The following is an 18279-nucleotide window of genomic DNA, read 5'->3' as shown; positions in this document are numbered from 1 at the left end:
TTTCATTACAAAGGCCATTAGTAACAGATATGAAATGAATGCTGCACTTTATGATCACAGCATTGTGTTACCATGGAAATGTGTGACATCATTGTATCCCCAAGGCAACAACTCCAGTTACCTTATAAGTCATTTTCCAAGTACTGGACATGGCTTGCTGTTGATGCATCCGTAGATCTTTAGCCATAATAGTTTAAAATAATTCCTAGATATGAACACATTGAAAAGCAGGCTAGCCACGAATATCTAGAAAAGCGAGTGTGTGATGCACGGCCATCAGGAACCTCAAGCAGCACCACACACCAAGGGAAAAGCATTCTACAGCATAAATCGCACCTCTTGTTACCATGGAAACAGAAGCTTCTATAAATCTTACTCCGTCGCTGTGGAAACTGCGATGGATCTTTCCCATTTCCTGTATTGCAGTATGAATTATTCAGGTCACATTCGGGAACTGCTCAGCACTAGTGGCACCAAGCGGTGGAGAACTCATCCAGGTTGCAGAGGTGATGGTGGTGCTTGGGTTAAAAGCCACGTTGGGATTAGTCAATATGTATTCATAAGCTTTCATTTTACAGACCTCAAAGGAGGTTTTAAAATCATCAGTTTCCAGTAGCATAGAGCTGACAACCCTGAATCTATGGACAAGATACACAAACGTATTATGTAATAATGCTTCACGAGACAAAAATAATATATAGCTGGCTCTAAAATCAGAGCCAAAGGATGAATCTGTGAACCCAGGGTGGGTTATGCTGCCTCCCCTTTATTTCATAAGGGGGAACAATGTTATCTGCACATACACATGGATGGCACTAGACTTCATATACCATGGTGTGTGGATCATGTGCACACAATGTGATTGGGTAAAGGTAAGGAAATATATCCCTGTGTAATGGAAAAATGATTGAACTGGGATTGGTACAAGTGAAGTGGTTGAATATACAAAGGAACATATGGGAGAGACCTATTACAGAGATGCTTTCTATTTAATAATACTTCTTCCAAAAAGTACATGTCCCGGCATTAGCATCAAGTTCAGAAACTGCGTACCAGTGTCTCTTAACCCTACAGACACAGTCCCGATTCTTCAATCTTGCCTACAACGACTTATTGTCATGCAGTTCATACCTAGGAGTTAAGAAACAGGAAAGGCTCGAGTCTATTTTATCAAAGACACAAGAAGCTCATAAAGTCAGAATATCCTCAAAGCAGCATTTATTTCATCCACATAATTCCAAAACATTTATATTGGTGTCTGGCATTTTATTGGCATCCATCATAACAGGCTAATACACACTGTGCAGATGCAGTCAGTCCTGAGAAGGCCTGGCCCACACAAGGCTTACAACCAAATAATGAGGCCCTTGAAAATTTACCTTAATTATAAAGATTAGGAAAAAAAAAGAAAAAGAAGAACACAGGTACTTTCAGGGCATTCAAACTCATAAGAGGTGCAGTTATCACGACATAAGTTAAAAGAGCAAATAGAAACTTCACAAAGCTCACATTGAAAAAACATCTATTAGCTAACAAAAACAGGCAGACCCCACATCCTCCACTTACGGGATCTGCAGTCAATCACAGCCTTAACTGTGAGGTGCCTCCACGAACAAAGAAAGCAGGAGTCCTTTACATGCACAGGGAATGCTGCACAAATGGAAACTAGAACCAGTTTCATTACAAAATAAAACGGGACCACTTTGCATCGTTCCAGCCCGTATGTGCCCTATCGGCAAGGAGAGCGCGGGCGCCTCTCTAACTGCAGCTTCCCTAATCCCCTGATCTATGCGAGGGCAGCCCGAGAAACGGCTGATGCACCAACGCAATCCAGCAATGCCCAAGAGGACGCCACGGTAACCCGTCTCCCCGGGCACGTAGCAATATGAGCAGTTGTGCCAATGATACGGATATGAGAAGCACAGGGACATGTCAGGGGAAGCGGTGGGGGTGGCATGTGGTGGAGGGGAGCGGATAGGTTAGGTTATGGGCTGTAGCAAGACGCAAAACCCTCTTTAATTATTGCCTTCTCCGGTCTCTTCATCTTGCTGATCACTTGTCCAAAGGGTCAGGTTGTCACGAAGGAGCTGCATGATGAGGGTGGAGTCCTTGTAGGAATCCTCATTTAGCGTGTCCAGCTCAGCGATCGCATCATCAAAGGCCTGCTTGGCAAGGAGACAAGCCTGTTCAGGGTTTCCCTGTATCTCATAATAGAAGACAGAGAAATTTAGAGCCAGGCCAAGACGGATGGGGTGAGTTGGCTGCATGTGTTCCTTGCTGATCTCAAAAGCCTCCTTATAGGCAGCTTCAGATGCTGAGGTCACGCTTTGCTTCCTGTCTCCAGCTCCCACTTCTGACAGATACCGATAGTAATCCCCCTTCATCTTCAGGTAGAAAACTTTGCTTTCATACTGGAAGTCATTGCAATTCTTGATGAGAAACTTGTCAAGCAGTGACAGAACTTCACTACATACTCCTTCCAACTCGGCCTCTATCTTCTCTCTGTAAGCTTTCACCTTCTCCAGCTTTTTCTCATTCCCATCAGCCAAGGTCTTCTGCTCGATGCTGCTTATTACTCGCCAGGAAGATCTTCGGGCACCAACAACATTCTTGTAGGCAACGGATAGCAAGTTCCGATCCTCATTAGATAACGGTTCATTAAGTTCTGTCACCTGCAGAGAAGGGCAAAACGATCAGATCATCAGGTGCTGGCAAATATAGAAACTGGTAAATGTGGAAAGGGCATGGGCAGATCACCACACCCGGAGCTACATCACAACAACAACCACCACCACACCCGGAGCCACAGCTCGGCAACAATCACCACACCCGAAGTTATACCTCGGCAACAATCACCACACCCGAAGTTATACCTCGGCAACAATCACCACACCCGAAGTTATACCTGGGCAATAATCACCACACCCGGAGCTATACCTGGGCAATAATCACCACACCTGGAGCTATACCTGGGCAATAATCACCACACCTGGAGCTATACCTGGGCAATAATCACCACACCTGCAGCTATACCTGGGCAATAATCACCACACCTGGAGCTATACCTGGGCAATAATCACCACACCTGGAGCTATACCTGGGCAATAATCACCACACCTGGAGCTATACCTGGGCAATAATCACCACACCTGGAGCTATACCTGGGCAATAATCACCACACCTGGAGCTATACCTGGGCAATAATCACCACACCTGGAGCTATACCTGGGCAATAATCACCACACCTGGAGCTATACCTGGGCAATAATCACCACACCTGGAGCTATACCTGGGCAATAATCATTACACCCAGAGTTATACCTTGGAAAGAATAGCATGAAAACATTAACAACTAGGATATAAACCATGATGCTAATGTGCAGACCAGCCACATGCCCTCGGCACTGGCATCCACAACACATAGCACCTCCCAGTTCCAATGTCATCCGATAATCTGTCAGTTGTACCCATAGTGCCCACACGTAACATACCGACTCCACCCTACAGCTGGGGATCCCACATACAAAATGTAAGACCGTATGGGGGCTCATCTTATCAGAGTCGGTGCTGGTTTATCATCAGCAGGAATGAGCCACCCAGAATGGTGGCAGCCAGGGACATGTCACCAGAAATGTGCTGCTCTGTCACAAGCAGGTCATTCATCACCTGCCCACCATGCTGCCAGCTCTGATAACGGGGTCTATCACTGCCAGCCTACCGGGCACCCATCGCACTCACATCTGCTGCCTCTCCTCATACCGTGCCCGCAGACTCACCGATTTCATAGCTGCAGCCATATCTTCATATCTCTCCGCCTGCTCTGCCAAACGGGCTCTCTGGAGCAACTGCTCCCGGTCCGCCATGCTGTCCCTCGGGCGGGTCTACGTGAGGTGCCGGTAGAAGTAGCGGGCTCTCCTTTCTTGCTGCCTCGTTGCGTTGCACCCGGTTCTGCTACTTGCGGCTCTGCAGCCGGGACGCACTACAGATGGGCGTGTCCAGAGGGCGTGCCTTTCGTGAACATTTCTAGCTGACGTCATGAGCTATTTATAGCCACTACTATGAGCATGCGCAGTATGATTGCTGCAATGCACAGCAAAGAGGTGGAGAGCGGATGAAGCGAGGGAGGGGTGGCTAAAGGCAGGGGAACAGACTTGGGGTCGGGAGACGATTCCTGCCTGCAGAGAGAGCACTAAAATGGTCGTCTCCTAAAAATAAAGACTATGAAAAGAGAGGCAAGATCAAAAACGGCTTTTATTTCCACAAATTCCAACTTTCTGCTGCCTGTCACAATATAGACAGTGGTGACCGAGCGCTACAGGTGCTACATGGCAGGCCGGCACCTTTACCTCAGCCACGCAGGAGGACTGGGAAGAAAAGGTCGCACAAACCATGAGCCCTGCGGCCTTGCTGTGGCAGGCTGACAGTAGGGTGGCTGCCCGCCAATATGAGGGTTACCGAAACCTAAAAATGGGTAGGTGCCCATAAGAACCGACCTCCGGCTCTTTCCTACAACGCCAAGTACAGAAAAGCAGCACCCAAACTGCTGGCTATGGACGAGTCCGCCATGGATTCCTACAGTGCCGATCAAGGGGCAGAGGTCGGCGACTAGCTGGAGGCAAATGTGTTCAATGGGAATGTAGTCTGGACATTACCTACAATCTCCACTCCCCATAGGGGAATTCACTGACTGCAGCAAAGGCTAAAGGGGTATTCCGATCTCCAAAATCCTGCCCCAATATGTAGTAGGTGTAATGATAATATTGGCAAATACCTCCAATTAGAATTGTAGTATAGTTCTTCTGATTCACCCTGTCACTTACCCCATGTGCAGCCATAGTTACGACCACCAACAGCTAACTGTCACTATGAGTGGTCGTACCATGGATACCTAAGCTACTGCAATGCCCTGCACATGGGGAAAGCAACATAGCAAATCAGAAGAACTATACTACATTTCGGATTAGAGGCATTTGCCATTACTACACCTGCTACATAATGGGATAGGATCTTGGAGATGGGAATATCCCTTTAATGCCTTGTGTGACATCAGGAAGCTTTCAGAGCAGATCGGTCCTCCTCACAGAGGTTATAGTATCAGTCTTGCATTAGGAGATAACTTACTAAAAGAAACTTGTTTGCAGAAGCTGTGAAGGCAGATGCTCTATCAGATAACGGGCGTGGAGAAACGCTACTGGATATGGGACCGGTCAGATGCCAAGGCCACCGCCCAACAATCGTGACAGAAGCCTATTCTTACCACCACCAGAGCATGATACGTGCAGGGAGATGGACTTGGAGGTGACCTTGTAAACGTTGCCATCCAATGTGCAGTGGTATCTTGCCAAGGCCAATGTCAGATTGGACAGATGAGTGTCCCTACCGCTAAAGTCAGATCTCTCGTTAGGATAGGGAACAACTTGCTGGTTTTCCGACCCCTTGGATGGATCTCAAGCAATCTTGAGAACGGGACGCTGGAAAACCTGAGTGCAGAGCTCTACTCTTTACATTATCTAGGAGACTACCAGAAATAACCAAGTAAAGCAATCAGCTATTTTCAGCAGTCCCGTTGACAACAAATGGAGCAGAGGCCGAGCATTTGCACCTCTGTTCCATTCAAGATGGCACAACCAAGGCCCACTGATTCTTGCAATTTTGGAAAAACCTTTTCCTAGGGGTTATCCAATGCCTCTTCCACTTTGGAAAATGAGAGGTGCTGCTGATGTGCTGTCAGTGACCACTTGCCAGGTGTCATGACTGCCCAGGAAATGAAGTGCACGCATCCTCTTCTAATTAACGAGACCGATGCATTAGACTAGTCTATACCTGGCAAGCGACTGGCGCTTCTCACGTCCCAAAGTGAAAGGTGGCAGATAAGGCATGAATTTCCAAATTTTCCTTATACAACATAGACATTGGATAGCAAAGCAGCAGTAAAACTAGTACCTTGTGTAAGTCATCTCCTAACTCACATTCTATACATCAGCTAAAACCAAGCATGTCAGCTTCAGCAAAGATGTTCAAGGTTCAACCATATTCATCTTCTCCAGGCAGCTGGCCCAAAAGGAGGAAAGTCTGTTATCACGGTTGGCACAAAAGTCAGTAAAGTCCTTTAGCAAGCGGTCAGCAAAACGTTCATCTCCAGTGCCACTTGAGCGCCAGGTCTTAGTGAGCATGGTATTATAGGCCCAGTTGTATCCTATTCTCTCTTCTCCAAATGGGTTTTGTGTTGAGGAACTTGTAGAATTTCTTCTACGTCTTTGCTGGCCAGAAGTATATTTTCGCCTAGAATATGGTAGTTGTATAAACACAGTACCTTGGAGAAGTACAAATAAAAAAAAAATACTTGTTAGAAGAAACAACTGAATAGCAGATGAAAATGGCGATTTTATCTCAACTTCTTAACGGCCTATGACGTACAATTTTGTCATAGTTCGCTAAGGAAGGTACGACTGCTTAATACAGGCTGTGCAACAGACATCATTTACCTTTAAGGCTATGTACACATGTTGCGTTTCTGTAGTTAGTTTTTCTTTTAAACGCAAATTTATTTATTTATTTTTTTTTTTTTACAATACCAGCAAAAGCCATGAGATTTCAGAAATCTTATGCACACAATTGTTTTTTTTTCCATGACTTAATTGGAAAACTGCTCAGTTTATGAATACTGGAGCATGTCACTTCTTGAAGCAGTTTTTCAACCTTAGAAAGCAATGAGTAAGTCCAAAAGCTCAGCAAATATGCTAACATTTTTTGCAGCGTTTTAGATGGGGAAAAAAAAAAAAAAAAACACAAATATAGCATTGATGTAAAACACATTTATTTTTGTGATTTTCCCCAAGTTTAAAGGGATTCTGTCAGCACAGAATGACTGTTCAAGCCAAGTACAAGCGCTCGGTGCCTCATGGCGGGGACAAACATTTATACACGTTCACCACCTGCATGTTTTACATCTATCTCCACCCTTTTATGGCTCTATAAAGTCAGGGCTGTCAATCAAAGAAGAGGGAGGCACAGACAGAGGTTTAACAAGCAGGTGGAAAGGTTTATATAAATGACTGGCTCCGCCATGATGCACTGAGCGGCAGGACTAAGTTTGAAAAGCCATTCTGTGCTGACGAGTCCTTTTAAACCATGTCTTGGTTATCCTCACATGAGCATGGATGTTACCACTAATTTAATGAAGCTGTACCAATATGTGTGAAAGTAAACAATGCCTGACCAATACAACTTACCCTACTGTTTTTACATTTGCAATTGTATATTTTTTCATGAACTTGTGTAACCTTAGTTCACAGCTACACTTCATACATGAATCCAGCTCTTTTTTAATTCAGAATTGGCCCTATTTTTTCAGACAAACTTTTTCCCCCAAATAATTTGATCAAATTGCACTTTTTCCCCAAACATGGTTTCACATACATCTCGTATTGCCCAGCAATCCCACCAACAATCCAACATGTATGGGATCGCTGGTGAGCTGTCACATAGACAACCCCTCCAGCGATCAGGACCATCGAGCAAGCTGGTTTCCAATGTAAACATCGGGTATCTAAGAGCCACGCGGCTCTTAGATACCCGATGTTTACATTGGAAACAAGCATCACTGATCAGCGGGAGACCAGCGATCAAAAAACGGCCCAGGACGATGGAGCGCGATCAGCGATACCCGGCAGGGGGGCCGGTCGCTGATCCCCGTCACACAGCGAGATCTCTGTGGAGTCACAAAATCAGCGATCTCGCTAGCGAGATCGCTGTGTGTGACATGGCCTTTACTTGGATCTAATCACTGTAGTTTAACCATTTAAATGCTGCTGTCTCTCTCTGAATCACACCATTGCCAGCAAACACCATCTCTCATTGCCTTACCCCACCCCCCTCCAGACAGTGGGTTACTAAGGCAGTCAGTGGTTCCAAGTTAAGCAAAAAAAAAAAAAAGTTTTAAACGTATAAATGCAACAAAAAGCAATTAAAAGGTGATACATACCCGAAAACGATATGCATAAAATGGTTAGCTCAGAACACTAAAAATAAGTCTTCAGACATCTCCATGGATGGAAAAATTAAAAGTTGTGGGTCTCAGAAAATGGTGATGTAAATAATTGTTTTCCCCTCTTTTAGAAATGTTGGATTTTTTTTTTTTTTAAACATTAAAAGAATAAAGAAAAACTGAACAAGAATGGTATTGCCATAACCATGCTGACCTAGATATTACTGTTGGTAGGTCATTTTTTACTATACAATGAATGCTGTTTTTACAAAACTCCTAAACAATGGCGCAATTACTTTTTTTGACAATTACACAACACTTGGAATTTTTTTTTTCCTGTTTTCCAGTACACTACAGTCATGGCCAAAAGTTTTGAGAATGACACAAATATTATATTTTCACATGATCTGCTGCCCTCTGGTTTTTATGTGTGTTTGTCAGATGTTTTTATCACATACAGAAATATAATTGCAACAATATTATGAGTAACAAAAGGTTATATTGACAGTTAGAATGAGTTAATGCAGCAAGTCAATATTTGCAGTGTTGACCCTTCTTCAGGACCTCTGCAATTCTCCCTGGCATGCTCTCAATCAACTTCTGGATCAAATCCTGACTGATAGCAGTCCATTCTTGCAAAATCAATGCTTTTATTTTGTCTGAATTTGAAGGTTTTTGTTTGTCCACCCGTCTCTTGATGATTGACCACAAGTTCTCAATGGGATTAAGATCTGGGGAGTTTCCAGGCCATGGTCCCAAAATCTCTATGTTTTGTTCCCTGAGCCATTTAGTTATCACCTTTGCTTTATGGCAAGGTGCTCCATCATGTTGAAAAAGGCATTGTTGATCGCCAAACTGCTCTTGGACGGTTGGGAGAAGTTGCTCTCGGAGGACATTCTGGTACCATTCTTTATTCATGGCTGTGTTTTTAGGCAAGACAGAGAGAGCCCATTCCCTTGGCTGAGAAGCCACCCCACACATGAATGGTTTCAGGATGCTTAACAGTTGGCATGAGACAAGACTGGTGGTAGCGCTCACCTCGTCTTCTCCGAATAAGCCGTTTTCCAGATGTCCCAAACAATCGAAAAGGGGATTCATCAGAGAAAATGACTTTACCCCAGTCCTCAGCAGTCCACTCCCTGTACATCTTGCAGAACATCAGTCTGTCCATGATGTTTTTTCTGGAGAGAAGTGGCTTCTTTGCTGCCCTCCTTGAGACCAGGCCTTGCTCCAAGAGTCTCCGCCTCACAGTGCGTGCAGATGCACTCACACCTGCCTGCTGCCATTCCTGAGCGAGCTCTGCACTGCTGGTAGCCCGATCCCGCAGCTGAAACACTTTGAAGAGACAGTCCTGGCGCTTGCTGGTCTTTCTTGGGCGCCCTGGAGCCTTTTTGGCAACAAGGGAACCTCGCTCCTTGAAGTTCTTGATGATGCGATAGATTGTTGACTGAGGTGCAATCTTTCTAGCTGCAATACTCTTCCCTGTTAGGCCATTTTTGTGCAGTGCAATGATGACTGCACATGTTTCTTTAACATGGTTAACAGAAGAGAAACAATGATGCCAAGCACCAGCCTCCTTTTAAAGTGTCCAGTGGTGTCATTCTTAGTTAATCATGACAGATTGATCTCCAGCCCTGTCCTCATCAACACCCACACCTGTGTTAATGGAGCAATCACTGAAACGATGTTAGCTGGTCCTTTTAAGGCAGGGCTGCAAATGGTTGAAAATGTGTTTTGGGGGATAAAGTTCATTTTCTAGGCAAATATTGACTTTGCAAGTAATTGCTGTTAAGCTGATCACTCTTTATAACATTCTGGAGTATATGCAAATTGCCATTAGAAAAAAATGAAGCAGTAGACTTTGTAAAAATTAATATTTGTGTCATTCTCAAAACTTTTGGCCATGACTGTATACAGTAACATGAATTGTGTCATTGAAAACTTCAACTAGTCCGGGAAAAAGAAACCCTCATATGCATGTGTCAACAGAAAAACAAAAATTGAAGACACTATTAAATTAATATAATCACCGCGCTGTTGTGGCGCCCCTGAGGCTCGGTCGCCACAGAGGTACTGCACCACCTCCTGAGGTGTGGTGCCCCACCATCCAGGTAAGGTGGAAACTCCTGACCATGCTTCAACACCTGCACCCCACACCACAAAGTAGTGTAGCAAAGCACCTTCGGCGGCTCCCTGCTTGTAGTATAGCAAAGCACCCATTGGTGGCTCCTTGCTTGGAACACGAAACGTGCTGGGAGGTGGGTGGAGTTAGATTACATTTCAAGGAGCGGGAAGAGTTTAAGTTAGTAGTTGGTTGGAGAGAGAAGATCCCTAGAGAGAGGGATAGATGGATGCAAGTGCTGCAGCAGATCCCAGTGATCTGGGTCTGCTGGCACGGGAAAGGGAGAAAGAGAGCAACAGACTGAAAGCCTGACTCTCCATAGAAAGAAAGGATTAGTACGGAACGTGAGGAGTAAAAGAGAACAGAGGATGTGGGTGAGACGAGAACCCTTCCTAGAAGTTATAAGCGCAAGACCGGGGCCCGGTCCCCGAGGTTGTACGGATACTAATGGTCCTGCAGCAGACACCGGAGGAATAGAAGTAGTGACCACTTTATTCCCACACAAGACTTGGGGGCACAACAGCAACTGGATAGTGAGCCGGGACTTAGTAGCAAGGAGTCCCCGAAGCAGGCTACAGCAGACTGCCGTACAAGTAGAGTTCATAGGCACATCAGACAGGAGGAACTACAGTGTAAATCACTACTAGGAGTACTTCATCTAAAGGCGCTATAAGAGGAGACGTTCAGAAAGGCACAAGTTGGCGGAGTGTTGGAAAGGAGTATTCCATCTGGCCTGGGGGTTGACCGAGTCCCAGACCCGGAGGACACGGCACGGAAGCGGGCACCTGTTTGTACAACAGACTGAGTAAAGCTTTGGAACTACATGCCCTGGTGTCCTCCACTTAATCCTGCGCCAACCTGTCCGGCACTGCTACATCCCCTGCGCCTGACACTACACCACCTAAGTGTCATCATATCTACTCTGCCCTGGGACAACAGCCCTGCCTGTGGAGGGCTATACCATCACTGCTGCACCACACCATCTGTCCCAGAGGATCTGTGTGCAGCGTCGGCCTAACATCTACAGTACATTACCGAACACCACAGGTGGCGTCACGACTTATTCATTCACACTGAACATTTACAATGGGCCGGGTCACAGCTACCGTGACAACTTCCACTGAGATCCACCAGGCCCGGTACCGAGTACCCCACAGCCCTGGGTGTGAGGGGCGTCCCACTGTCAATTCCAAAGGCACTGCCAAAATGTCCACTCTCACCGCAAGAGACTGCAAATGGGAACCTTACAAATACAGGACGGCTGGTTCCAAATAAGAGCCGTATATAGAACCAAACAAAAAGGAGTTTTTTTACAAAAAAAGAGTTTTTTACTTATAAATTATTAGGTATAAAATACTAGATTGTACAAATAATTGTACTTACGGGTTTGGACATTCCAGATGTAAGTAAATGCTTTATTGCTCAGATTATGTGGCCTGTGATATGCTGGCCTTTTTCAAAATGAGTTCACTGCGAAAATACAGGAATATGCATATGGTGAAATCAATCAGATATTTAAAAGATATAATGTGTGGGTCAGTGTACTCACTGAGTACACTGACCCACACATTATATCTTTTAAATATCTGGATTAAAACACATGTGACATGCACAAATGTGAACAAGTCGGTCGGACAGTGTTCACACCACCCACTGACTGAAATACAAAAAGAAGACACAGAATGACAAATGTGCAGAAATACCCTGCAGTAACAAATATGACAATCAGCAAGTGCTGGTAAAAAGATGGCAACAAATACAGGGTATTTAGTCGATACTTTTTTTGCAAAAAAAAATGTATACCAAGCTGCTCCACCACGTCAAGGTAACCCTTAATGGAGCAGTCCCTATCTAATGTATTTAAAACCTGAACATGTGAACAGTGTCTAAATGAACAGGACCAAGAGAGGCGCTTCATAGTATGGGCACGTGGTGTAAGACAGCTTTTTATGTGCATGTCACACAAGAGAGGGGTGGGGTCTCTCAAACCAAGCATAAGCAAGGAGAAAATGGATTAAAACACATGTGACATGCACAAATGTGAACAAGTCGGTCGGACAGTGTTCACACCACCCACTGACTGAAATACAAAAAAATATCTGATTGGTTTCACCATATGCATATTTTTTTTCATTTAGTCCAGCAATCAGCTGCATCAGATCCACTCTCCTTTATTTATCAAGAACCGCTCCCTATACATACAGGAGTAAGTATATTGATACTACTCCCTGAACCACTAGTGCGGTACTATTGATACTAATATTCCTGTATTTTCGCAGTGAACTCATTTTGAAAAAGGCCAGCATATCACAGGCCACATAATCTGAGCAATAAAGCATTTACTTACATCTGGAATGTCCAAACCCGTAAGTACAATTATTTGTACAATCTAATCTAGTATTTTATACCTAATAATTTATAAGTAAAAAACTTTTTTTGTAAAAAAAACTCCTTTTTGTTTGGTTCTATATACGGCTCTTTTTTGGAACCAGCCGTCCTGTATTTGCAAGGTTCCCATTTGCAGTCTCTTGCGGTGAGAGTGGACATTTTGGCCGTGCCTTTGGAATTGACAGCGCGGTGATTATGTTAATTTAATTGTGTCTTCAGTTTTTGTCAGGTAGGCACAGAACCTGACCTTTTATCACCTGCAGCTCCTCATTAGTTCCTGCACCAAATCTCATATATAGAAGCACCAGTGTTTATATACTTGTACTTGCAGAAAAACAAAAATGTTATGGCTCTTGGAACAAGGGGAGGAAAAAAAAAAAAAAAACGAAAGTCCAAAAATAAAAAAAATTTGCTTGTCCTCAAGTGGTTACTTTACCTGTGACATGGATATACTGTGGCCTATTCTCAGATGGAAAATTGAATGCGGATGCAGAATATTTATCTTGAATGAAACCAAACCTACAGGATCAAAAAAATATAATGTAACACCAAAGGGAAAAGGTTAAAGGGTGTCAGATGTAAGAACAAGTAAATGGTACCGTGATGCAATCACTTCCTGTAGAAGGTGCATTCGCTCCCAATACGTGTCTGGTTCAAAACCTGAAAAAAAAACAAAGACGAAGTAGTAGGAATGATGCCCTTCACTCTCAACTCTTCTTAATATGGCACATACTATATGCAAATTGCTGTGGTTATTTGTGCTGTCCCTTCTGATGGCAGCATAGGATAGATCTAGGAACACAGAGTTTGATAGCATTTGCTGTAGGGCTTTTTCCGCTCCAATGAGAATTGACAGCTTTTTCCTGTATAATCTCGGGTATCGATTGGCGCCTGTGGACTGGAAACCAGATGCATATGCTAACTCAGTAAGTCCTACCAACATTCAAACAGCTTTTGGTTCAGGACTCCACGATGACCCACTGATAACACACAAGCTCCCCGACATTAGAAAGCAGTGGGATGTTGTGCAATTTCAAGATTTTTGCAACAATTACAATTGTTTTTCTTCAGTTACACTCACAAGATATAAGTCACTGCAGATCCCTGGTGCTTTATAATTAAAAAAAAGAAAAAAATAGAAGCACATACAATGAAACTATATACAAGATATTCTAAGTTAGTGAGAAGCACAACAAAAAGTTAATTTATTTCAGTTCTTCAATACAAAAAGTGAAACTCATTAAAAAGAGTCATTACAAACAGAGTGATCTATTTCAAATGTTTATTTCTGTTAAGGTTGATGATTATTACCCAAAAGTAATTATCTCAGTAAATTAGAATACTTTATAACACCAGCTTGAAAAATTATTTTAAAATCATTGTGTGCCTCTCCACTTTTCCTCCAGACTCTGGGACCCCGATTTCCAAATGAAATGCAAAATTTACTTTCATCTGAAAACAACACCTTGGACCACTGAGCATCAGTCCAGTTCTTTTTCTCCTTGACCCAGGTAAGACGCTTCTGGCGTTGTCTATTGGTCATGAGTGGCTTGACACGAAGGCGACACTTGTAGCCCATGTCCTGGATACGTCTGTGTGTGGTGGCTCTTGAAGCAATGACTCCAGCAGCAGTCCACTCCTTTTGAATTTCCCCTAAATTTTTGAATGGTCTTTTCTTAACAATCGTTTCAAAGCTGCAGTTACCTTGGTTGTTTGTGTCCCTTTTTCTACCACACTTTTTCCTTCCGCTCAACTTTTCATTATTATGTTTGGATACAGCACTCTGAACAGCCAGCTTCTTTAGCAATGACCTTTTGTTTCTTACCCTCCTTGTGGAGTGTGTCAATCAGGGCTGTGGAGTCGGTAAGCCAAACCTGCGACTCCGACTCCTCAATTTCCCTTACACCGACTCCACGACTCCGACTCCCACACATATTGCTTATATTTAAGTGAAAAATTTATTGTAGTACAATGTGAACCTCAGACATTTAATCATTTTTATGATCCAATAATCAAGATATTTAGATAGTACAGAATATATATTGGTGTACTACCCGGTTTTCATTCTTTTGGTACAGATACGATATGGATAGACAGATATGAATAAATGGATAGATAGAGCAGATTTCTAATCTGCTTTTGCTATTGAAAACATTATCTATGAGCTCAAAAACCTTTCAGGTGATGCAGTTTTTTTAAAAAGATGATCAGCTTTTGCAGCTGAAAAACGTATCCTCAAAAAACACAGGAAAAACGCTGTGTGTGAATGTAGCCTTAGATCATGAATATAACAGCCATTTATAGGACATTTCATAACTTTCCCAAACTCCTATGAAAAAATATTCAGCACATCCTGCATTGAATTACTGTACCCAATTTATTATATATTTTAGGAGTCGGAGTCGGTCCATTTTATACCGACTCCGACTCCACCAAAATGAGCACCGACTCCGACTCCACGACTCCGACTCCACAGCCCTGGTGTCAATGACTGCTTTCTGGACATCTGTCAAGTCAGCAGTCATCCCCATGTTTGTGGAGCTACTGAAATAGACTAAGGAACCTTTTTTAACGCTTAGGAAGCCTTTGCAAGTGTTTTATTGTTAATTATTCTAATTTACTGAGATAATGACTTTTGGGTTTTCATTACCTATAAGCCATAATCATCAACATTAACAAAAATAAACATTTGAAATAGATTACTCTATTTGTAACGACTCTATATAGCAGTTTCACTTTTTGTATTGAAGAACTGAAATAAATTAACTTTTTGATGATATTCTAATTTTGTAAGAAGCACTTGTATATCATGAGCCCAGTGTCCCCGTATTCCAAGTTTCCCTAAAGGTACAGACAGTCAGTTCTTAATATGCCAGTTTATATTCCTATACTAGCCATTTAATCATAAAAGTAAGGGAACAGAAGACGCAAATATATACAGTTAGATCCAGAAATATTTGACAGTATCACAAGTCTCAGCATTTTAGCCATATTCAACATGCAGTTAGTTACATAATCAATGTGGGTCTACAGTGCAGACTCTCAGCTTTAATTTGAGGTTATTCACATCAAAATTAGAGTAAGGCTATGTGCACACGCTGCAGATTGGTCTGCAGATTTGTATCTGCGGAACCGCAGGTAAAATGACCTGCGGTTTTACCTGCGGATTGGCCTGCGGTTTATCACCTCTACAATGGAGGAGATGGTAAACCGCAGCAGAATCCACAGAAAAGAAGTGACATGTCATTTCTTTCTGCGGATTCAAAACTGCAGCTTTTCCGCAGTTAAAAATCCGCAGCATGTGCACAGCAGATTGTAAATCACATAGATTTACATGCTACTGTACACTGTCTGCAGAACTGCTGCAGATCCGCAGCAAAAACCGCAGCGTGTGCACATAGCCTAAGGGTTTAGGAATTACAGCTCTTAAATATGAAGCTGCCTCTTTTTACAGGGACCAAAATTAGTTGGACAATAATCTCCAAAACTCTTTAATGGGCTGCATTTGCATTTTGGAAGCCGTTGCTGTGAACCCACAACATGCACACAAAAGAGCTCTCATTAGAAGAGAAACAGACCATCATTAGGCTGAAAAAAACCAGGGGATTTGTGTGTACTCACGGTAAAATCCTTTTCTCTGAGCCACTCATTGGGGGACACGGCACCATGGGTGTATAGTGTCAGCCTCCTAGTGGCAGCAGTAAGTGAATACAAAAAAAAGTTAGCTCCTCCTCTGCAGTATAGACCTATCACTGGCTCCAACCCAAACCAGTTCAGTAACAAAGCAGTAGGAGATCATAACCATTAAATACAGGTACAACATGTCAAACCTAAGATCAAACATAGCCATCAGGCCAAAAGGCTGGATGCGGTGTCCCCCAATGAGTGGCTCGGAGAAAAGACGAACTAATCCACCTGGCTATTGTTGACCTTGAAGCGGCTAGTCCCTTCCTGTGACCCTCGGGGAGTACGAACGGCACGTCCGTCTCAAGAAAGCACGCCGTTCGTGAGACATATCTTCGGAGAGCTCTCATTAGATCCAAAGTGTGAAGAGCCTTCTCCACACAGTGTACCGAAGCCGGGAAAAACGAGGGTAGAACAATGTCCTCGTTAAGGTGAAAGGAGGAAACGACCTTTGGAAGAAGGACAGGGACGGCCTGAGAACTAACTTGTCTTGCTGAAAATTCAAAAAGGGAGCCCGGCAGGACAGAGGAGCCAACTTCCCAACTTCGAAACCCGCCTGATTGACGTTACTGCGACAATGAAATCGACCTTCCATGAAGGGTGTGTTAGTGAGATGTCCTGTAGCAGTTCAAAGGGAGACTCCTGCAGAACACCCAAGACCAGGTTAAGGTCCCAGGTGTCCAAAGGCGCGCTATAGGGAGGTACCACGTGGGAAACTCCCTGAATGACAGTCCTCACCTGCAGTTTGGAAGCGATTCTGCGCTGAAACAAGACGGACAAGGCAGAGATTTGCCCTTTGAGGGAGCTCAGCGCTAGGCCTGAGTCTAAGCCGGTCTGAAGGAATTCCAAAGTGGTAGGAATGGAAAAGATGAGGATGACCGCGGTCCCTGCACCACGCAAAAAAGACTTTCCAGGTGCGGTGATAGATGCACGCTGAAACAGGTTTCCGAGCGTTAATCATTGTAGTAATCACTTCTTGAGAGAAACCAGCTACGGTTAGGACCCAGGATTCAACAGCCAGGCCATTAAACACAGGGCCCCTGAGTTCTCATGGCAAATCGGGCCATGGGAGAGCAGGTCTGGTTGATCCGGAAGTCACCAAGGAACGTCGTCGACGAATTGCACTAGCTCTGCATTCCACGCCCGGCGAGGCCAGTCGGGAGCGACCAGAATCACTGGAACCCGTTTCGTTTTGATCTTCCTGATGACTCTCGGAAGCAATGGCCATGGGGGGGGGGAACATGTATGGAAGACTAAACTGATTCCACGGAAGAACCAGCGTGTCCAGCCCGATGGCTTCTGGGTCCCGGGACCGAGCGACAAACTCGGGCACCTTGCCGTTTAACCTTGAAGTCATCAGATCCACATCCGGGGTTCCCCAGCGATTACAGATCTGCTGGAAGACCTCCGGATGGAGAGACCACTCTCCCTGGGTAAGACCTTGACAGCTGAGGAAATGCGCAGCCCAGCTCACCACACCTGGGATGTAAACAGCCGAGATGACAGAGTGGTTCTTTTCAGCCCAGAAGAGGATTTGTTCCACCTCGCGCATTGCCGCTCTGCTGCGGGTGCCCCCGATGATTCATATAAGCCACGGCTGTGGCATTGTCAGATTTAACTCGGACGGGGGGACCCACCAGGAGATGGTGGAAACACCGCAGAGACAATTGAATCACCCAAGTTTCTAGGACATTGATCGGAAGGCGTGACTCCCGAGGTGACCAACACCCCTGAGCAGAGTGGTGACGGAAGACAGCTCCCCAGCCGAGAAGGCTGGCGTAGGCAGTAACCACCAGCCAATGTACCGGGACAAAGGATTTCCCCTAAAGGAGGGAAGAGCGTAGCGTCCACTACCTGAGTGTCTGTTTGACCCATGGGGACAGACGACACAGTCGAGAGAGAACTGGCTCCTGTCCCAGGCTGCCAAAAGCGCGTGCTGCAGAGGACGGAGGTGTAACTGGGCGAATGGAACAACTTCCATCGCTGCCACCATTTTTCCCAGGACCCCCCATGCCGAATCAGATGGAATGAGGAAGTGGGCGACAGAGTGCCCGGACACCCTGTTGGAGGGCTAAGACCTTGTCTCGAGGGAGAATCA

The 18279-nt window shown here is 44.5% G+C and overlaps 2 protein-coding genes across 7 annotated transcripts in view; both read right to left on the bottom strand.

The window, feature by feature from the left end:
* Positions 1-1201: 1201 nt before the first annotated feature.
* On the bottom strand, positions 1202-4007 carry YWHAH (tyrosine 3-monooxygenase/tryptophan 5-monooxygenase activation protein eta). The gene is made up of 2 exons (XM_073582817.1): positions 3777-4007; positions 1202-2672 (listed from the first exon to the last, which is right to left on the bottom strand). The coding sequence occupies exons 1-2, from the start codon at positions 3861-3863 to the stop codon at positions 2016-2018; spliced, it is 744 nt and encodes a 247-aa protein (XP_073438918.1). The 5' UTR covers positions 3864-4007; the 3' UTR covers positions 1202-2015.
* A 226-nt stretch (positions 4008-4233) lies between these two features.
* Positions 4234-18279, bottom strand: part of DEPDC5 (DEP domain containing 5, GATOR1 subcomplex subunit) — a 196914-nt gene continuing 182868 nt past the window's right edge. For all 6 annotated transcript variants that reach the window (XM_073582814.1, XM_073582816.1, XM_073582811.1 and 3 more), the window contains 3 exons: positions 13097-13157; positions 12934-13016; positions 4234-6313 (listed from right to left, as the gene is read on the bottom strand). In XM_073582814.1, the coding sequence (XP_073438915.1) occupies positions 6018-6313; positions 12934-13016; positions 13097-13157 (440 nt within the window). In that variant the 3' untranslated portion in view covers positions 4234-6017. The remainder of the gene's footprint in view (positions 6314-12933; positions 13017-13096; positions 13158-18279) is intronic.

Source organism: Dendrobates tinctorius, unplaced genomic scaffold (genome assembly GCF_039654945.1).
Source record: "Dendrobates tinctorius isolate UK_male_01 unplaced genomic scaffold, ASM3965494v1 ptg000073l, whole genome shotgun sequence".
In the NCBI taxonomy this organism is placed as follows: domain Eukaryota; kingdom Metazoa; phylum Chordata; class Amphibia; order Anura; family Dendrobatidae; genus Dendrobates; species Dendrobates tinctorius.
This window is presented reverse-complemented; position numbering and strand designations above follow the sequence as displayed.